At 43.5% G+C, this 22,132-nt stretch overlaps 3 protein-coding genes across 5 annotated transcripts in view; 1 reads left to right on the forward strand and 2 right to left on the reverse strand.

Annotated features, from left to right (window-relative positions):
- Positions 1-1,408, reverse strand: part of ppat (phosphoribosyl pyrophosphate amidotransferase) — a 56,528-nt gene extending 55,120 nt beyond the window's left edge. The window contains exon 1 of one of the 2 annotated variants that reach the window (XM_048530392.1): positions 1,112-1,408. In XM_048530392.1, the coding sequence (XP_048386349.1) occupies positions 1,112-1,239 (128 nt within the window). In that variant the 5' untranslated portion in view covers positions 1,240-1,408. The remainder of the gene's footprint in view (positions 1-1,111) is intronic. The other variant, XM_048530402.2, reaches the window with a different exon arrangement.
- On the forward strand, positions 1,255-19,058 carry paics (phosphoribosylaminoimidazole carboxylase, phosphoribosylaminoimidazole succinocarboxamide synthetase). Of its 2 annotated transcripts, XM_048530412.2 has the most exons (11): positions 1,255-1,270; positions 1,625-1,739; positions 2,014-2,055; positions 2,420-2,617; positions 2,697-2,875; positions 5,847-6,026; positions 6,108-6,221; positions 10,001-10,084; positions 11,281-11,461; positions 16,272-16,430; positions 18,511-19,058. In XM_048530412.2, the coding sequence occupies exons 3-11, from the start codon at positions 2,040-2,042 to the stop codon at positions 18,669-18,671; spliced, it is 1,272 nt and encodes a 423-aa protein (XP_048386369.1). In that variant the 5' UTR covers positions 1,255-1,270; positions 1,625-1,739; positions 2,014-2,039; the 3' UTR covers positions 18,672-19,058. The 2 variants fall into 2 exon arrangements, with proteins under 2 accessions (XP_048386369.1, XP_048386377.1); XM_048530420.2 differs by lacking the exon at positions 1,255-1,270 and having other exon boundaries at positions 1,684-1,757.
- A 1,393-nt stretch (positions 19,059-20,451) lies between these two features.
- The window catches only part of lonrf1l (LON peptidase N-terminal domain and ring finger 1, like), a 35,817-nt gene continuing 34,136 nt past the window's right edge, over positions 20,452-22,132 (reverse strand). The window contains exon 11 of the mRNA XM_048529831.2: positions 20,452-21,764. Within this exon, the coding sequence (XP_048385788.2) occupies positions 21,600-21,764 (165 nt within the window). The 3' untranslated portion in view covers positions 20,452-21,599. The remainder of the gene's footprint in view (positions 21,765-22,132) is intronic.

The following is a 22,132-nucleotide window of genomic DNA, read 5'->3' on the forward strand; positions in this document are numbered from 1 at the left end:
CAGAATTACATAGAAAGGCAGCAGAAACCTGGGAGTGGTCAGGAGTATGGAATTTACTAAAGTAATTGATGAAAACAGTAAGGATCAATTTAACTTAAATATAAGTTTGTGATATATTGAAAGGGTTAGAACTAGTTGTGGGGACATAGGAGGGAGTTTGTAAGCAACATTAAGACTAGAATGCAGTAACCAGTTGGGCTGAATGAACTTAGGAGCTATACATTCTGTAGTTCTGGAATGGTTAGGGGATTTCAGCAGAAGATATGGTCAGAAATGATCAGATGTCTCAACAGATGGTGCCAGACCTGCTGATAGTTTCCAGCAACTTGTTTTTGTTTTTTTTTCACTTTTTATTTGGTAAGAACATTATTCTGGAGAATTACAAAAATTAGTTAAAAATACACATCTCATCCAAATACAGAACTCTAATAACTTGTCATCGACATTTCATTCACTTCTTTTTCATACAACTTCACACAATACAGATAAGTAACTCCTGAATATGTTTTTTTAGGACTCAAAACTGAATAAAACGAACGTACTGACAAATATGTAAAGATTGATGAAATTTGTCACTTCAGTTTGAGTACTTTGGCTAAACATTTCCATTCGAGAGTAATTATACTAATTTGTTGGGAGAGCTTTATTTTCCCCTGGAGAATAAACAATTTTTAAAAAAATTCAACATAAATAGTATCATAAAGTAAGGTTTTGGATGGCAGACACAGAACTCCACAGAAGCTGTGATAGTGTTAGGGTTTTAAGGGAAACTACTAAAAGGTTTCCAGTATCATTTTTAAATCTCTACCTCCTTACAGCATTTCTGCATTGTTAAACAATGTGCTTAGAAAATATTAAGTCAATACAGCACTTTTCTCTGCCCAGTTTAGTGCCTTCCGCGCCCATAAGAACATAGAACAATGCCCACGATAGCCCACGATGTTGTGCCGACCTATTACCCTAGACTAAGATGAAACTACTCTACGTTCTACTATAAGTAATAGCAGAACCAACAACTGCAGCAGAACTTCAGTTATCATAATGTTTCTGTATTTGTGTATGAAATCTGTTCTGCCTCGGCTGTAGCACGAAATCCTGCTATCTGTGTTACCTGTGCTGCAGTGCCACCAATCCGAGGGCGATAACGTGGGGCACGTCCAAGTGAGTCGGCCACTCGCCAGCAGCGACACAGCCAAACACGCCACACTCCTCCCGGATCCCCGATTCTTCAAACTCCATGCCAGTTCCACACTAACTACCCCAACGAAAAGTGAGTGAACAAAACCCCAGCCCACCCACTACCAGGCTAACTATTTCAAAGTAATACACTCACTCCCCGCTCCTCATTATCTAGCTCGTATTCTTTTTCTCCCTAGCTCCCAGGAGTCAACACGTGCCTCACTAAACCCGCCACCACCCCCACATGTCACGGACCTCTCCAAAACGTTGAGGGTGTGCAAATTAATTAGATAAATGCATGTAAATAATTTTTCGTTGTTTTTAGAACTTATCATATGTGAACGTTAGAAACTGATGATCAATTTGTAATATGTATAATACATACATATATATTTATATATATACGCCGTCCCTTCTTTATGCAAACGTGTTCCTTTCATTGCAGACTCTTCACCACCCCCCTTATCCCTCTCGTCTTGGTACATCTCATTCAAATTTCGGAACGTTCTAAAACCGAACGCGCGGCTGTTAGAAGCACGAGATCGTGAGAGGGGCCTACGGTAGGAGATTCTGGCCTGGTGTGTGGGTACATAGCTATGAGGTCCTCGGGGTAGCGAAATATGGAGACAGTAGCGGACGTGTGCGGGGTAGAGGAGGAAGTGGGGTATCTGTGGAGGGTGGGCAAACTCTCGCTGGGGAAAGGCATCATTGAGGTGTACCCCGGGGTTGGTGGAGAGGGAGGCTTGGCGTGCATTCCGTGGAAAGCACATTGCGGCCTGTTGTGTGTTATGTTTTTCTTCTTTAAAGAATTTAAATACTTTTTTTGTTTTAAAGTTGTAGATTTGCAAAGTTTTCCCAAGATGGAGAAGTTTGGAGGTAAGTAAAATTTCCAAGCTCCCTCTTGGATTAACCGCGACCGCTTTTACTTGACGGCTCTACCACAGTATTTACGGTGCTAAAATCTCGCAAAGAGACAGTTTCGAAACTGTACCGCATGAAAGAAAACGACCAGTACACCCTCGGTTGGAATTGTATTGTTGCTATTCATCTGTCAGTGCTTCCGAGATGAATTTCTTTTGTTGAACCTCAGTAACATGTTATGACATTCAGCCTTGTGATTTTTTTTCTTTTAAAAAATTGCTTTTTTTTCTGGTTTTAAACCAGTCAACAATTTAAAAATGTTCAGTGGCTTTAAAAGTGAATGATTTCACGTTTTAAATAATCCTTTTATTTTCCGAAGAGCTGAAAATTGGAAAAAAACTAAATGAAGGAAAAACCAAGGAAGTATACGAACTGTTGGATTGTCCCGGGCAAGTTCTGATTCAGTCCAAGGACCAGATTACGGCTGGAAATGCAGTCAGGAAAGACCAGATGGTGGGCAAGGCTGCGATATCTACTAAAACCACTGTTTCTATCTTCAAACTGCTGCAGGATGCTGGTAAGACTTCTGCTACTGACATCGGGCAGGATATGTGCATCTTCTGTAATATTTGTGTTCATGCTTTTTTCTTTTTAAGGCATCAAAACTGCGTTTGAGAAACAATATGGGGAAACAGCATTTGTGGCAGCAAACTGTGAAATGATTCCTATTGAGTGGGTTTGTAGAAGAATTGCCACAGGCTCTTTTCTGAAAAGAAATCCTGGTGTAAAGGAAGGATACAAGTTCTGTCCTCCAAAGATGGAGATGTTCTTTAAGGTAGTGTAACATGTTTGCTGCTATTAGTTTTGATGTGGTTGAGGTGTTAATAACCATTTTCTAGTTGTGTAAACAAAACTTTGCTTTTCCATCCATCTTTAATATCCCTTTGAAATCACTAATCATTTCAGCTTCTGTACTTTTTCAGCTGGGGTCTTGTGTCAAAACTCTGTCTGCCATATTACATACAGTGGGTCAAGAACCACCGCTTTGGGCTTCATCCTGTCCACTAACATGACAAACTCTTCAGGTGGTTGCACAATGATGCAGAGTTGGGGGGGGGGGGGGGGAGCGGTGCGGTGAAGAAGAGAAAGAGAGTTGCCTTTTTGGAATCTGAATATTGGCAGTGAACTTGAAGTCTCATGGCATCTGGACAAACACTGATTTGGAAAATGTTAGGATGACCAGCATTGTGGAGCCCCTGGCTCAGTCTGTGTTCCTCAATTTTGAACACTTTGAAAGAACTAATGAGGGTGGTAAGGGCAGAAAATGTATTTTGGTTGGGAGCTGTCATATTCAAGGGCAAGATTGGCAAGTCTGCAGCTTAATGAACCAATGAAGGGGAAGAAAACTATTTTTAACTTCCTCATTAAATGTTAATTTTGTCATGTATCAATCCATAATGGTATTTTTGAGTGACATCAAAATGTCATCTGAGACAAAGTCCTGTCATCGTGTTTGAGGATACTGTCCAACATGTTGTATGATACCAACACTGTGTGCTAAAAGGAACAAAAACAGAAGGTGCTGGAAAAGCTGAGAGTCAGGCAGCATCTGAAGAAAACAGCAAAGTTAATGTTTCAGAGCTGGTGACCTTTCCTTTTAGAACCCTAAAAGGGAACTTGGAACACTTGGGCAACTTCATACTGAGCACACGTGAGCCCATCAGGAGAATTGTGGTGGAATACAGTCTGTAACCTCATGACCACAATGTACCTGTATCCTACCATTTTCATTCAACCTGGCTCAGTGGTGTGTGCGTGCGTGTCCTTATGAAAGAAAAAGATTTTTAATCTGGAGCTGCAACACAAGGCTAGTTGCATATGAAGCAGACTGGAGTAAACAGCTTTTTCTTTGCAACAAACTGATCAAGTGTCAGCTAGCATTCCTGCCAATTCCCCCCTCAAATGATTCTGAGCAGTTAAATGACTAACAAGCTCCCTAAATGTCCCCATTCTCAATGATGGGGAAGCCTCAGCTGCCTTCTAATGGCTGAAGATTAGCATCTTTTGATATGGGAGACATATCTAGCACAAAGGAGGATGGTTGGGGTTGTGTGAGTTTAAAGACTTCACTGCAGAAGTTGTTTCCTCTGGTGTCCCAGCCCTAACCATCTTTGGTTACTCCCAGCAGTGACCTTCCCTCCATCACAAAATCAAATGTGCAAACTTTCCAAAATGTTTAATGCCATTCAGGACTCTTCTGATACTGAACAGTCCATGTACACTTGCATCACAAATTGGATAACCTCCAGCCTTGAGCTGATAAGTGGCAAGTAACATTTGCACCATGCACAGCTATCAACCAGAGAATCTGATGTTGTTGATCCTTGATGTTCATACCATTGCTGAATTTCTTTCCCCACTTAATACCACCGCCACTGTCTCCTCCCCAGCTTCTCCCACCGCCACTGTCTCCTCCCCAGCTTCTTTCCTCTTCTCCTCTCCCCCCCCCCCCCCCCCCCAAATTCAGGGTTAGAGGTGACCAGAAAATAAATGGGACCACCTGCTAGCCAAAGAGCAGGCTAATACCTATTTATTTTGTATTGAATAACTCCACTTTTGACACATGCGTGGCTACCACCTTCAAGCTGTGAGTCAGGAGCATGATGGAAAGCTTGCCTAGCTAAGTGCTGCTCCAGCAATGCTGACATAGCAGCTCACCTGATTCGTGACCTATTCGCCATCTTCATATTCATTTCCTTCACCACTAATGCACAGCATGCAGTAAGTCTCCACTGATCTCTCTCCCCCCCCCCCCCCCCCCCAATATACCTCCCAAACCCTTGACCGCTGCCTCCTAGAAGAATGAGTAGTTGACATAAGAACACCGCCACTCATTTGAGTCGCACACAATCCTGACTTGGAATTGTGTGGCCGTGCCTTCGTTATTGCTGCTCAATATCTTGGAACATGCTGTCTAACTATGGTGTGGGTGTTGCTACACGCCAAAGACCACAATGATTCAAAAAGGCAACTGCCACCACATTTAGAGGCAATCAGTAATAGGCAGCAATTCCTACATTCCCTGAAATTTTAAAACCCGATGCAAATTGTCATGCATCACACATCTCAATCTTGTGCTTTAGGATCATGAAATTTTGTACCTTGGTTCCTGTATCTTCAACCATTGATAACAACTCCTTTAGAGACAAAAACTGCAGAAGCTGGAATCTAAGGTAGACAAACGAGCTTGGAAGAATGCATCAACCAGGCAGCATCTGGGGGAAAGGAGTGGTCAACGGTTTGGGTATACTCTTCTTCAGGACTGGGTATGGCGGTTAGGGTGGCCTGCAGATAGGCGGGGCGGGGTGGGGTTTGGGGGAGAGGGATGGAGGTGGAAAAGTGGACACTGGTAGTTGTATGACCTGGTCGGTTGATGGGAGGGGTGAATAGAAAGGTCACGTGGCTGTAGTAGCAGGTTTGTTTCATGGTGTGTTTGAAGGGCCAGGGTCACGGCAGTGAGAAAGGGACTCTCGAGGTTCACTTCTGAGGGAGGCAAGATATCATCAAAGTGGGCGTCCTTTGATCTATCTGTCTTGCCTAAGCTTGTCAGCAAGTTATTTTTAAACTGAAGATTCTGGAATGGGACTTGAACCCATGATCTGAATCTTCAGACACGCTACCGCCTGAATCATAGGATTTTTTTTGAGCAAAATATAACCTTTTCAAATGACTGAATCTCGATCTCGTGCCTTACGATCAGTTTTGTCTCCTAGTTCCTCTATCTTCATAAATCGACTTTTTTTTAGGATGATGCTAACAACGATCCACAGTGGTCTGAAGAACAACTAATTCAAGCACGATTTAACTGTGGGGGATTGCAGATTGAACGATGTGAAGTAGACATCATGATTCATACCACTTTGGCTGTGTTTGAGATATTGGAGAAGGCATGGGCCACTCAAGACTGTACTCTGGTGGATATGAAAGTAAGTTGTTAACTTTTTTACAGATAAAGTAGTATTGGTTTCTTCTAGTGAAATAATTTGGTTTGCATTCCATTTTACCAGGTAGAATTTGGAGTCTGTGCTTGTACCAGGGAGATCTTACTTGCAGATGTCATTGACAATGACTCATGGAGACTATGGCCTCAGGGGGATCGAAAATTGCAAAAGGACAAACAGGTTTGTTTTCTTTTGTGTGGGTTTGGAACATAGATTGACTTCAAATTAAGTTTTATGTCTGTAGTTAGGAAGGAAAGCTTCTGAGAAGTGGTTGAACATAAAGCCTCAGCATCTGTAAAGTCCGATAGTTATCGGACTCTGTAAAACTACTATGTCCTGGAAAGTACAGTAAGTGACAAAAACAGGTTGCTGGAAAAGCTCAGCTTGTCTGGCAGCATTTGGGAAGAAAAACATCAGTTAATGTTTTGGGTCCAGTGACCCTTCCTCAGAACTGTTGGTAACTGGGAAAACATCACTTTTTATATGCAGAAAATAGGGAGAGGGATGGAGTGGAATTGATAAAGGAGTTGATAATGATTTGTCTGGAAGGATGAATAGTTAATGATGGGGATTGTTAGAGGTTAACACAAGTGCTGTGTAATGGCAGGCTAAGTGATAACGCCTTGTCACATAACTCCTTTGTCTGTCCAACTGTTCTCTTTGGGCTCTATCTTATTATTTACTCCCCACCCTACCCACCTCCCTATTTTCTGCATATAAACTGATGTTTTCCCAGCTAAGATCAGTTCTGAGGAAGGCTCACTGGACCTGAAACGTTAACTGTTTTTCTTTTTTCTTTTTTTTTGTTTTTGATTTTGTTCTTCACAGATGCTGCCAGACTTGCTGAGCTTTTCCAGCAGCTTCTCTTTTTGTTCCTGACTTACAGCATCCTCAGTTCTTTCAGTTTTTATTTAGTACAATACGACAAATTTGGACCTGGTTTCTTCTGATTCCTGTTGTCATCAGGTTGTCTGATTTTTGTATCGGAAGAGGTAAAATTTATTATGCTGGACATTGAACTCTTTAGCCTACAACTTAGATATGTAGGTACTGTTGTTTCCCTAGGAAGGATCTCTGTCTATCACTACAGAAATTATAATAATGTTTTGAAGAAATATGACCTTCCAATTATTAGGTGAAATAACGATAGGGCAAATTTATTTCTTTCGATCTTTTACTAAGCCTATTGAACAGACTTTTTCTTTGAACTACAAATATTTTCTTCATATACTTGTCTCCTGTCAATCTGAGTTACAGTTCATTATAGTAAACAGTCAGTAGCTGTTAACAAAAGGTGTAGAGCTGGATGAACATAGCAGGCCGAGGAGCAGAAAGGCTGACATTTTGGGCCTAGACTCACCCATTGCGAAGCCTCTTCTAAGCATGCGTACCCTGAAGAAGTTCTACACTTTTACTATCTCAATCTGAGATAACAGAACTGCAGATGCTGGACAATCAAACGGCCTCCACCTCCTCCAGAACTTCCAATTCCCTGGCCCCCAACACCTCGCTTTCACCATGGACATCCAGTCCCTATGCAACTGTGTTCCGCATGCAGATGGCCTCAAAGCCCTCCGCTTCTTCCTGTCCCGCAGGCCCGACCAATCCCCCTCCACCGGCACCCTCATCCGCCTAGCCGAACTCGTCCTCCCCCCTCAACAACTTCTCTTTCGATTCCTCCCACTTCCTACAGACAAAGGAGGTGGCCATGGGCACCTGCATGGGCCCCAGCTATGCCTGCCTATTTTTAGGTTATGTGGAACGGTCCCTCTTCCGCACCTACACAGGCCCCAAACCCCACCTCTTCCTTTGTTACATTGACTGTATCGGCGCCACCTCTTGCTCCCCAGAGGAGCTTGAACAGTTCATCCACTTCACCAACACCTTCCACCCCAACCTCCAGTTCACCTGGGCCATCTCCAACACATCCCTCACCTTCCTGGACCTCTCAGTCTCCATTTCGGGCAACCAGCTTGTAACTGATGTCCATTTCAAGCCCACAGCAACCTAGAATACACTTCTCTCCCACCCTCCCTCCTGCAAAGATTCCATCCCCTATTCCCAATTCCTCCTCCTCTGACGCATCTGCTCCACGATGAGGCATTCCACTCCCGCACATCCCAGATGTCCAAGTTCTTCAAGGACCGCACCCCCCCCCCCCCCCCCCCCCCCCCCCCCCCCCCCACCACACACGGTGGTCGAGAACGCCCTTGACCGCACTTCCGCAAAACACACCCTCACACCCTGGCCCCGCCCCCGCCACAACTGCCCAAAGAGGATCCCCCTCGTTCTCTCAGACCACCCCACCAACCTCCGGATACAATGCATCATCCTCCGACACTTCCGCCATCTACAATCCGACCCCACCACCCAAGACGATTTTCCATCCCCACCCTTCTCTGCCTTCCGAAGAGACCACTCTCTCCATGACTCCCTTGTTCGCTCCACGCTGCCTTCCAACCCCACCACACCCGGCACCTTCTCCTGCAACCGCAGGAAGTGCTACACTTGCCCCCACACCACCTCCCTCCCCCTATCCCTGGCCCCAAGATCACTTTCCATATTAAGCAGAGGTTCACCTGCACATCTGCCGATGTGGTATACTGTATCCATTGTACCCGGTGTGGCTTCCTCTACATTGGGGAAACCAAGCGGAGGCTTGGGGACCGCTTTGCAGAACATCTCTGCCTGGTTCGCAATAAACAACTGCACCTCCCAGTCGCGAACCATTTCAACTCCCCCTCCCATTCTTTAGATGACATGTCCATCCTGGGCCTCCTGCAGTGCCAGAATGATGCCACCCGAAGGTTGCAGGAACAGCAACTCATCTTCCGCTCGGGAACCCTGCAGCCCAATGGTATCAATGTGGACTTCACCAGCTTCAAAATTTCCCCTTCCCCCACTGCATCCCAAAACCAGCCCAGCCTGTCTCTGCCTCCCTAACCTGTTCTTCCTCTCACCCATCCCTTCCTCCCACCCCAAGCGGTACCTCCATTTCCTACCTACTAACCTCATCCCACCCCTTGACCTGTCCGTCTCCCCTGTACTGACCTATCCCCTCCCTACCTCCCCACCTATCTTTCTTTTCTCTCCATCTTCAGTCCGCCTCCCCCTTTCCCTATTTATTCCAGAACCCTCACCCCATCCCACTCTCTGAAGGGTCTAGGCCCGAAACGTCAGCTTTTGTGCTCCTGAGATGCTGCGTTGCGTGCTGTGTTCATCCAGCTTCTCACTTTATTATCTTGGATTCTCCAGCATCTGCAGTTCCCATTTTCTGATACAGTTCCCATTTTCTGATACAATCAGCAGTTGTTACCAGTTTCCAATGGGTTGCTTCCTTACTTTTCCCAGCTAGAACTTTCACTGAGACTTACATTATGTAAATTCCTTTCCTCTAGCTCCAGGCTAGATTAATCGTAGAATCCTTTAAATTGGCACAAATTCAGCCTTCACTTTCATGAGTATGAGCTCTTGCTCACATCCTCCATGTTGGAACATAGCATTTTCTCTGCTGCATAGAACACTTGAGTGCTGTGATCTCTTGATCTTCAGCTGTACAGCTCTTGGGTGGCTGTAAAACACACCAAATCACAACTGCTCTAGCTGAGATCTACATGGATTTGTACAATGAAGCCTGTGACCTTCTCTTAAACAGGAATTCCTTCTTATCCGCATGGCAACTTGAAATGCATTAGCTTTGTATTCAGACGGAAATGGTAATTAGTTCTGTTAGTTTCCAACTCCTAATCATGTAAATAGATGGTATTTTTGACCACCAAGGTGGGGTCGTGTTTGAGAATCTCTGTTCTATCAGGAAAATATTTTTTTAAACTTTTATAAATACTCTTTCTGCAGAGATAGTATCTGAGGTTGGCTGAAATTGGAGACTGTTCTTCCATGGATGGTAGCAACTTCCCTTCAGTTGGTTATGGAACTGCTGTCGTTACTTTGTTTTTCAGGTTTATCGTGATCTCAAAGAAGTGACACCTGAAGCTATACAAATGGTTAAGAGGAACTTTGAGTGGGTGGCAGAAAGAGTGCAGGTATTGTCAAAAGAAGTCTGAAACTGGCTTTATTACTGCTGCCACTGGCTAACTGAAGTAGTAAATAACTCTCTCATTCATACTTCATGGGTTATCGGTATGTCAGTCTGAGGCTTCATATTTCTTTTGGTAACTTTGAAGTGATTAAAGCTTCAACCTTGGAACTTGCCCCAATCTGAGTAAACAAAACTATTCATTTTGTTGTAATGCTTGATGCAGAGCCCACTTCCACTTTTTCAAAGTTTGCCTCCTACCTTCCTTCCTAATACCTGGTGCTATAGCTGCTTTCTCTCTATGACCCAAGACTCTAAAGACATCAAAGATTCCTAAAAAGTAACAGTAAGTAAACCACATGCTGAGAAATGAGAGAGCTCACCAATTGAACGTATCTAAACAACTGAAGTGATTTTTAAAAGGGAGAGAACTGTGGATGCTAGAAATCTGAGATCAGAACAGAAATTGCTGGAAAATTTCAGCAGGTCTGGCAGCATTTGTGGAGAGAAAGAGTTCATGTTTTGGGTCCAGTGACCCTTCCTCCGAGCTGATAGCTAGGAAAGTAGTGGTTTTCATGTAGAAGATGGGTGATGAGTAAATTATAGGGATTGATTTGGAATGATTTACGTTTATTATAAAATTGTTATGGCTTTTTTATACTTGATCCAAAAGTTTGTTTACTACTTACCCAGAATGTGTTTTTTCTACATCTACCCTATTAAGTAAAATTATAGCTTGTTCTGCCGATTTGTAGGCTGCAAATCCACTCTTGAGTAGAATGTTTCACATTACTTGTGCCCAAATATTTAAATCCACACCTTCAATAAAAGCTTAATTTCAGTTAGCCATAATTCATAAAACTCTCACCCCACTGATTACTAGCCTCTAATATTTATACAACCGGTTCATACCCAATTAAATCTTAATTAATATATCCTTAATAATATCTGTTCCCTTGTTCCTTATGATCTTGAGGCATTTCTACACACCATGTTACATGATAACTCAGACTGTGACTCAAGATTGCTTGTACTGAAACGATAGGGCAGTTGTTGTTTATCCCTAAAATCTGTTGGGATTTTAATCAGTCAAGTGAATCTGGTCTTTATATTTCTTTTTCTCTTTCTAATAGGTATAGTCTTGCCAATTAACTAAATTATTTCTTAAAAATTGACTTTGCCATTGTTTAAATATCTATCCAGGACTTGCTGGTGGCAAAGACCTCTGGAAGAGTGGTCGTGATTATGGGATCTCGTAGTGATCTTGACCACAGCCAAAAAATTAAACAAGCTTGTGCAAATTATGGTATACCATGTGAACTACGTGTTTCATCTGCTCATAAAGGCACAGATGAAACACTAAAGATTAAAGCAGAATATGAAGGTAAGCAGAGAAACAAAGTTCTGAAGAAGGGATACTGGACCTAAAACATTAACTCTGCTTTCTCTCCACAGGTGCTGCAAAGCCTGGTAAATTTTCCCAGCAGTTTCTGTTCTTGTTTGACTTTCGATATCCTCAATTCTTGGATTTTTTTTTAATAAATATTTGGTGTTGGTCACGTTTGAGAACTTGCTGTGTGCATATTGACTGCAGAAATTTCTAAATACAACATTGCTTGCAATTAAATAGTATCAGAGATAATGGGAACTGCAGATGCTGGAGATTCCAAGATAATAAAATGTGAGGCTGGACGAACACAGCAGGCCAAGCAGCATCTCAGGAGCACAAAAGCTGACGTTTCGGGCCTAGACCCTTCATCAGAGAGGGGGATGGGGGGAGGGAACTGGAATAAATAGGGAGAGAGGGGGAGGCGGACCGAAGATGGAGAGTAAAGAAGATAGGTGGAGAGAGTGTAGGTAGGGAGGGGATAGGTCAGTCCAGGGAAGACGGACAGGTCAAGGAGGTGGGATGAGGTTAGTAGGTAGCGGGGGGTGCGGCTTGGGGTGGGAGGAAGGGATGGGTGAGAGGAAGAACCGGTTAGGGAGGCAGAGACAGGTTGGACTGGTTTTGGGATGCAGTGGGTGGGGGGGGGGGGGGAAGAGCTGGGCTGGTTGTGTGGTGCAGTGGGGGGAGGGGACGAACTGGGCTGGTTGAGGGATGCAGTAGGGGAAGGGGAGATTTTGAAACTGGTGAAGTCCACATTGATACCATATGGCTGCAGGGTTCCCAGGCGGAATATGAGTTGCTGTTCCTGCAACCTTCGGGTGGCATCATTGTGGCAGTGCAGGAGGCCCATGATGGACATGTCATCAAGAGAATGGGAGGGGGAGTGGAAATGGTTTGCGACTGGGAGGTGCAGTTGTTTTTTGCGAACTGAGCGGAGGTGTTCTGCAAAGCGGTCCCCAAGCCTCCGCTTGGTTTCCCCAATGTAGAGGGAGCCGCACCGGGTACAGTGGATGCAGTATACCACACTGGCAGATGTGCAGGTGAACCTCTGCTTGATGTGGAATGTCATCTTGGGGCCTGGGATGGGGGTGAGGGAGGAGGTGTGGGGACAAGTGTAGCATTTCCTGCGGTTGCAGGGGAAGGTGCCGGGTGTGGTGGGGTTGGAGGGCAGTGTGGAGCGAACAAGGGAGTCACGGAGAGAGTGGTCTCTCCGGAAAGCAGACAGGGGAGGGGATGGAAAAATGTCTTGGGTGGTGGGGTTGGATAGTCCCTCTTCCGCACCTACACAGGCCCCAAACCCCACCTCTTCCTCCGGTACATTGATGACTGTATCGGCGCCGCCTCTTGCTCCCCAGAGGAGCTCGAACAGTTCATCCACTTCACCAACACCTTCCACCCCAACTTTCAGTTCACCTGGGCCATCTCCAGCATATCCCTCACCTTCCTGGACCTCTCAGTCTCCATCTCAGGCAACCATCTTGTAACTGATGTCCATTTCAAGCCCACCGACTCCCACAGCTACCTAGAATACACCACCTCCCACCCACCCTCCTGCAAAAATTCCATCCCTTATTCCCAATTCCTCCGCCTCCGCCGCATCTGCTCCCACGACAAGACATTCCACTCCCGCACATCCCAGATGTCCAAGTTCTTCAAGGACCGCAACTTCCCCCCCACGGTGATTGAGAACGCCCTTGACCGCGTCTCCCGCATTTCCCGCGACACATCCCTCACACCCCGCCCCCGCCACAACTGCCCCAAGAGGATCCCCCTCGTTCTCACACACCACCCTACCAACCTCCGGATACAACGCATTATCCTCCGACATTTCCGCCATTTACAATCCGACCCCACCACCCAAGACATTTTTCCATCCCCTCCCCTGTCTGCTTTCCGGAGAGACCACTCTCTCCGTGACTCCCTTGTTCGCTCCACACTGCCCTCCAACCCCACCACACCCGGCACCTTCCCCTGCAACCGCAGGAAATGCTACACTTGTCCCCACACCTCCTCCCTCACCCCCATCCCAGGCCCCAAGATGACATTCCACATCAAGCAGAGGTTCACCTGCACATCTGCCAATGTGGTATACTGCATCCACTGTACCCGGTGCGGCTCCCTCTACATTGGGGAAACCAAGCGGAGGCTTGGGGACCGCTTTGCAGAACACCTCCGCTCAGTTCGCAAAAAACAACTGCACCTCCCAGTCGCAAACCATTTCCACTCCCCCTCCCATTCTCTTGATGACATGTCCATCATGGGCCTCCTGCACTGCCACAATGATGCCACCCGAAGGTTGCAGGAACAGCAACTCATATTCCGCCTGGGAACCCTGCAGCCATATGGTATCAATGTGGACTTCACCAGTTTCAAAATCTCCCCTTCCCCTACTGCATCCCTCAACCAGCCCAGTTCGTCCCCTCCCCCCACTGCACCACACAACCAGCCCAGCTCTCTCTCTTTTCCCCCCCCCCCCCCACCCACTGCATCCCAAAACCAGTCCAACCTGTCTCTGCCTCCCTAACCGGTTCTTCCTCTCACCCATCCCTTCCTCCCACCCCAAGCCGCACCCCCCACTACCTGCTAACCTCATCCCACCTCCTTGACCTGTCCGTCTTCCCTGGACTGACCTATCCCCTCCTACCTCCCCACCTATCTTCTTTACTCTCCATCTTCGGTCCGCCTCCCCCTCTATCCCTATTTATTCCAGTTCCCTCCCCCCATCCCCCTCTCTGATGAAGGGTCTAGGCCCGAAACGTCAGCTTTTGTGCTCCTGAGATGCTGCTTGGCCTGCTGTGTTCGTCCACCCTCTCATTTTATCATCTTGCAATTAAATACCTTTTTTTTCTAAAATAAAGACTTTTCCCCAGGGCAGGATTGACTGCCACAAGGGTTCATAGTTTTAAGGTGTTAGGAGGAAGGTATGGAGGAAACGTCAGAGGGAGGTTCTTCACCCAGAGAGTTGTGAGCGCATGGAATAGTTTACCAGTAGTAGTTGTGGAAGCAGAGTCATTGACATTTAAGCGACTGCTGGACATGCACATGGGCAGCAGTGAATTGAGGGGGAATGTAGGTTAGGTTATTTTTATTTTTGGATTAGGATTATACTATGGCACAACATCGTGGGCCAAAGGGCCTGTACTGTGCTGTACTTTTCTATGTTCTAAATGTCAGCATGTTTTGGAGTGTTATCTTGTCACAAAAGGGACTATAAATAAGTCTTCCAGTGACCATGATAAATTACTTTGAGTTGCACTGTTGTGTAGCCTTTAAGAAGGTTCTTAAGGTGAGTGTTTTTTGGATGCATTAATAAAAAGCATTTAACTTTGTTAAATACACTACAGTACACTATAAACTGTTTGATCTGTATTGCTTAGTCATTTTCAGTTATTTACAGTTGGGTCAACTAGACAATCCTAATTTGTTTTTCACGAAAGTGTTTTTCTTCACTTCCAACTATTGCAAATATTACAGTTTGTACTGGCTTTTAGAAGATCATACAAATCAACTAAGAGCAGGAGTAGGCCACTCATTCTTACCAATCAGTAAGATTGTGCTTGATCTGATTAATCTGACTACAATACAACTTAAACAATAATAAAAACCAGTTGTGCACACTTGCATGATTTTCAACCAGATGGCAGATTGTGCCCATGCTTAAATTCAACCTTATGCTCTGTAGAATTTGACACAAGGCAATGAATTTAATGTTGAATATTATAAATAACATCATGCTTTTGCCAGTTTAGTCTCCCAACTTGTGCAGCCTCTTAAAGTTCCCACTGCTTTTCCAGTGTCTGGATGCAATAATTGCTCATTTTGAACTTGACTGTTTTATATTGCTTTTTGTTACACTTTATTCATTGAGCATTTGAGTATGATGTAAAACATGCACGTGCTCCCTGAAAAACTGATTTTGTTTTTTTTTGTAAATGCCAGGCAGCTTTACGATTTTAAAACATGTGGATCTGTTCCCAAGTGCTTTAATCTTTTCAACTTGATATGTTTGAACTCAAGATTATTTTTGCTTGTCAAGACCACTAACTTAGCTGGAATGTTTGAATAGAAGACTACTTGTACAGTTCCAAAAATGCAATCACATGCAATACACGTGATCTTCTAAAATCTCTATTGAAATCCATGTGATTTCGTGTCTATAATTTGATTTAAATTAGTATAAAGAGGAGTTTTGTCTTTTTGCTGACATTCTCCACTAATGTGATAAGCAAAATTCATTACATGGAAACACTTTTAAAATGCCTGGCTTAACTTTTCAAGAGGGATGGAACGGGGCTTAGCTATGGAAAACATTCAGCCTCCATCAGAGTTGCTGTGATGTAGAATTAGTGCTCAAACTGGTTTTCTGTTCAGTAGGGCTGGTGTGAATATCTGCTATGTAATTTTCTTTGTCCAGAGAAAGAAAGTAATTTAAAATATGCCAATCATCTCTTAAACTGCCCAGATAGAGCTGATAAAGATGATACCTTACCTTTCTATCCCTTTATAGTAGTAATGGAAATGTGCAGCACAGTTATAGCTTGCCTGCAAGTAGATGTCAGTTTCTATTTCCAATACTTGATTTTGGTTTTTATTTATAATGTTTTCAAGTCCTATTCTTCTGCACCTGAAATGTATTGAAGTCTGGGAGGCAGACGATAGCAGGGGTTTCTGATTTCGATTAATTCTTTAGTTCTGTACACACTTATCTTCTGTTTGTTTATGTGCCTAATATTGCATTTGAATTGGAATTTAAAGTGTTAATTATTTTTGTCTAGATCATCCGTATTTATTTTTTTGAACTTTTTAGGTGATGGAGTTCAGACTGTATTTGTTGCAGTTGCTGGTAGAAGTAATGGTTTAGGACCAGTGCTGTCTGGAAACTCCACTTGTCCTGTAATAAACTGTCCTCCCATTTCTGCTGATTGGGGTGCTGAAGATGTTTGGTCATCACTCCGCATGCCTAGTGGTAAGTTCTGCAACATGATCACTTTTTTTTTAAATGCATCTGTCTGACATGTGCTTTCAATTTAATAAACAAAATCTATTTAACCTTTTGCCCCCTACCCACACATCATCAGATTTGTTAGTCCATAATTGTTCAATATTTGTCAAGTAGTCAGCTCCTGACAAGATAGACTTTATCTCCATTTAGAGAAAACTGGTTGTTTGTTTAACAAGGGTCACCACTCCTTTTTAGAGATTGAAAAGGAAGGTCCTTCTTCATAACCTCAGCCAGTGTTGAACTTGTGCTGTTGGCATCACTACTGCAAATGAGCTTTCCAGCCAACTCGGCAACTGATAGCTGTGTGTGGTTATTACCACCATGCTAAATGAGATGCAACCCAAGGGTAGTTATATTCTTCAATGTTTTCAGTACTATCTGTGGCAGTTATGCTACCACTGGTCCTTCTATTTTCTGTGTGTTTCCTGCACAACCCGTCCAACTGCTGTGTGAATAAGAAGTTTTTTTTTTGCAATTCAGATGTTGCTTTCACTTCAGTGTCCTTGAGTTTTGGGCTTTTAAAAAAAAAATCAGTGAAAGAAACTCGTTGCATTGGGAGACATGGTCACAACATGCCTCGGGTGATGTCTTCAGCTGTTTTATCAACTCTTCTTTCAGTGGAACTGTCTGTCCTTTTGACAGTTGCCCAAAAGTAAAGCTGCTTGGTATTCATTAGTCTCGTGGATGGATGGAGCTGCAAGATTGTCAAGCTTCAGAACCACCCCAAACTTCTATTCAGTGTAACTCCATTTGCATCATTATCCAGAATTTGAATCAAACATTCAGGAACTCCCAGAATTTATGCTTTTACTCACCATTTATTGATCCAGCTATTCCAAGTGGATAACTTCAGTATTGAGTGCTGCTTAATTACTTTGCCTTTCAAGGAAGATGTGCAGAAGAAACCTGTATTGAAGTACCAGATGGCTGCGTTCTTCAAGGACTGCAACACCTCCTTCCACCCCCCCCCCCCCCCCCCCAAAGTGGTTGAGTGCGCCCTTGACCGTGTCTCCCACATTTCCCGCAACACATCCCTCATACCCTGCCCCGCAATAACCGCCCCAAGAGAATCCCCCTTGTCCTCATATACCATCCCACCAACCTCAGGATACAACACATCATCCTCTGACACTTGCGCCATCTACAATCCGACTCCTCCACCCAAGACGTTTTTCCATCCCCACCCTTGTCTGCCTTCCGCAGAGACCACTCTCTCTGACTCCCTTGTACGCTCCACACTCCCCTCCAACCCCACCTGGTACCTTCCCCTGCAACCCCAGGAAGTGCTACACTTGCCCCCACACTTCCTCCCTCACCCCCCCATCCCAGGCCCCCAGATGACTTTCCATATTGGCAGATGTGCATGTGAACATCTGCTTAATGTAGTATACTGTATCCACTGTACCCAGTGTGGCTACCTCTACATTGGGGGAAACCAAGTTGCAAACCATTTTAACTCCCCCTCCCATTCCTTTAGACGACATGTCCATCATGGGCCTCCTGCAGTGCCACAATGATGCCACCTGAAGGTTGCAGGAACAGCAACTCATACTCTGCTTGGGAACCCTGCAGCCCAATGCTATCAATGTGGACTTCACAAGCTTCAAAATCTCCCCCACTGCATCCCAAAACCAGCCCAGCTTGTTCCTGCCTCCCTAACCTGTTCTTCCTCTCACCTATCCCCACCTCCCACCTCAAGCCGCACCTCCATTTCCTACCTACTAACCTCATCCTGCCTCTTTGACCTGTCCGTCCTGACCTATTTTCCCTCCCCACCTATCCATCTTCGATCTGCCTCCCCCTCTCTCTCCCTATTTATTTCAGAACCCTCTCCCCATCTTCTTCCCCCCCCCCCCCCCCCCCCGAAGGTCTAGGCCTGAAACATCAGCTTTTGTGCTCCTGAGATGCTGCTTGGCCTGCTGTGTTCATCTAGCTTCACACTTTGTTATCCTGTATTGAAGTACGTTGGACTACTAGGCTTTTTGATATGCTGCCTGTATTTATTTTCTGAATTGTGCCATGCATCACTTTTCTTTTCCCCCAGGTCTTGGCTGCTCCACTGTCCTTTTCCCGGAAGCAGCTGCCCTTTTTGCTGCTCAGATCTTTGGTCAGTTCAATCACTTGGTGTGGGCAAAGTTGCGGGCAAACATGTTGAGTACTTGGATTTCTTTAAAGCAAGCTGATAAGCAGTTGAGAAACCTGTGATTAAATAAGTGTATTACTTGAAGATGTTTTCACATGTACAATTTTGAAGTGAAGATTTAATTTTTGAATTCAAGTTTGTACCTACTTATCTTATTTCAATCCTTTTCATTTCATTGTATTATTCAAGTTTAACAGATTAATGTCAATTATCAATGCTACAGATTGGAGAAGTGAACTGTACACTAGTCCGTGATCTTTTATTGCACCAACCTTCCTGTTTGTATTGTGACCATGTTGTTACTGCAACATGTTATGGACTGCTGCTACAAAATCAGTTTGATTTTACTCATTTTATTCTATGATCTAAATGATTACAATGGATTCTTTCTTCAAATGACTGAGCCTGCTTGAAACTTGCTTTAATAAAGCATATGTTCACTGCAAGAAGCGTTGGGCATTTTTTTTTCTATGGTGTAAGTGCAGAGTTGATCGGACACTGCTACTTTAAAATAAAATTTGCATTCAAGGGATGAGGATGTCACAGGCTAGGTGGGTAGTTGTCCATCCCTAACTGAGGGCAGTTAAGTCCACCAATTGCTGGGGTCTGGGAGTCACATGTAGCCCAGACCAGGTAAGGATAATAATTTCCTTCCATAAAGGACAAGGTTTTTTTTTCAACAGTTGACAATAGATTCGTGGTCATTGGATTCTTAATCTATTCAACTGCAGGCCTCCAGAACTGGACACTTTTTCCTAGGAACAGGTGCAAAATGTTGAAGATTTGAATTGTTCCACCTAATATTCACTCTTTCTCTGTGAGACCGTCTTCCCAGCTCAGATTTTGGTCTACTCAAAGCTGCATAATGATGCAGTTTGTTACTCTTCCAATACTCTACTTTCCCAACTGTACTGGATGATGATGAGATAGCGTAGGGGGAAATGGGCTTAGATTAGTTCACAGGCTGGCACAACACCGTGGCCCAAAGGGCCTGTTCTGTGCTGTATTGTTCTATTTCCTTCATCTGCTAATTTAGCCACAATGCCTTTGATTTTTCAGCACACCTGCCTTTAGAACACCACTCATTTATGCATATTGTATTGTCAGCCAATCTTGTATATTATTTCTCTACACCACTATTTCATGTGACCTGTCTGAAGACCAAAATTAAATCTCAGAACTGGAGACTTGTAACTGTTTTGGGAATTTATTAAATTTTGATTAGCTCAATGTTCTGAAGTTGAAGGATTTTTTTTTGCTATGGGGTTTCGAGAAGTAATGCAAAAGCTCAGGACCAGACCACTGAAGACAATTCAGATTAGGGATGCTGAAGAAGTCTAATCAGAAGAACGCATCTTGGAAGACTTTACAGATATGGGGAAGTTGGAGACCATGCAGGAATTTTAAAACAAGCATGACAATTTCAAAAATCATGGCATAGCTTAACCAAGAACCAGTGGACATGTGAAATAGAGGTGATGTGTGGTGAATCTGAATGCATACAACAAATATCCATTCCTCCAGGTTCCCTTTCAAGCTCCTTTACAATCCTGATTTGACACTACAGTTTCTTCACTGTCACTGGATCAAACTCCCTAATAGCACAGTGGACATCCTCACACCCACAGATGTATTTGGTTCAAAACAACAGCTCATCATCCCTAATTACCCTGGAGAAGGTGATGAGCAGCAAATATTGATCCAGCCAGTGATAACTGCATACAGAGAACAAATGAAAAAGCTCTCAAGCTAGACGTTAAACATCTCATGGTCTTCAATATATACCAGCACTAAATTGTCAAAGTAAAATGGGATTTTATTCTAACTACATTAGACCACAGGTTTTCATTTCTGATCTTTAGTTTATTCAAAAAAATAAATATACAGTTTGTAGTAAAAGTTTCTACAAAATTTTAGCAAGTTTACAGATCAGAAAGGCAATGCCTGGCATAATCACAATGCCAGCACACAAGTGCAAAGAAAAATACAAGTAATTGGAGCAAAGATACAAACTATTACAACATTAACTGTAGGGATTTTTGCTTTTTAAAACAAAAACAGACTGTTCATAATTTATTGCTCAGACTGATTAGCAAAACATAATCTATGTGAGCCAATAATTTCAAGTCTAAAAACAAATTGTATTAAAGTTGGCCTCTAATTTGTTAGGCTAATAATTTTCCTATGGCATGCAATTAATGCATAGCAGTTACACCATTTCACAGAACTGGAGAATCTTGGCTCAGATCTGCAAGTGTATGTGACGTACGTCTGACGTGATAATAAGTCTCACATACTAGAAAGTCCCAGTTTTGATCACTGGTTTTGTGTAGAGTCGGTCAGTTTTGACCAGGTAAAATTGTGAAGTGCCGAGGCAAGTGAAAACTGCTCATAGGCTATCTAGTTGCTCCTGCTGTAAAGTGAGTATATACTGTCAACAAGTGAGGGCACATGATGCACAGCTATGCCATAGTAAAATAAACTAACTAACTAACTTGCAACCTGTCAGTTTCTCACTATGGGTCGCAGGGTTGCCAGCACCTGTACCATAGCAATATTTTGCCAATTCAGGATCGGTAATGGCAAACTCAAACTATTTGTGATAATCAGATGTAAGTTTCCAAATTTCTAATAATCATATTGCTCAAGGACCAGAACACATCTATTGTGCTCTGAACTCTGCATCTAGTACTGCTAGTTCAAATTAATCAGTACAACTTCAAAACTAAGCATAAAAAACATGGAATTTCTGTCTAATCAAAATTTCATAGAAATGGAGTAGTGGATGGTCTGTCACAAACCTTTCTTGGGAGAAAATAAATAAGGTCAGTTTTCTTTCTGTTAACAGCATATTTTGCAATTATTTTCAAGACTACATCAACTGTTTGCATCTTACTGAAATCAGCACTGCATGTGAAAAGAACAACAAACAATCCAACCATGATTAGAAAGAGGATTTTATGATCCTTGAAGCAAGTCTTGGTCGATGGTCACTTGGATTGCTCTTTTGCATTGGAGAAGTATGACAAAATCTTCTGAATTTTGATTAAGCGGTCCTTCAAGGATGTCATAGACAACACAGAAAGCTGATACTTGGGATCCACAGGAAGAACAGCAAGAAGCCACCAACACCAAGCAGGCCCATTTGGGGGGTCCTACAAACAAACACAAATATTAAGGGAAAAGCACTTGCCTTCAAAATCACCAGACATTCTATAATATTTTACAGCCAAATCAGTAACTTCAAAACGAAGTAAGTATTATAAGATAATGCAACAGTAAATTTTCACAATAAGGTCCCCTGAACAGCAAGATAAATGGCCAACTAATGGTTTCGGTGATGACTAATGGATATTGCATTGTATGGTATTTCAAACCTCCAACTGTTAAATTTAAAAACAAGTGCTTACGAAAGGTCCCAGTATTTTCAAAATTAAAGACCATGTATTTAAAGTAAACTTATGCTAACACTGCTTAAAAGCATCATGACTACAAACTTTTAAATCCATTAGAAATTTAACGT

This window comes from Stegostoma tigrinum, chromosome 1 (assembly GCF_030684315.1).
Source record: "Stegostoma tigrinum isolate sSteTig4 chromosome 1, sSteTig4.hap1, whole genome shotgun sequence".
Lineage (NCBI taxonomy): Eukaryota > Metazoa > Chordata > Chondrichthyes > Orectolobiformes > Stegostomatidae > Stegostoma > Stegostoma tigrinum.

Coding starts and splice junctions, on each gene's coding strand:
- paics (XM_048530412.2), top strand. Junction 2,876..5,846: donor AGATGGAGATGTTCTTTAAG/GTAGTGTAACAT, acceptor ACTTTTTTTTAG/GATGATGCTAACAACGATCC. Junction 11,462..16,271: donor GATTAAAGCAGAATATGAAG/GTAAGCAGAGAA, acceptor TGAACTTTTTAG/GTGATGGAGTTCAGACTGTA.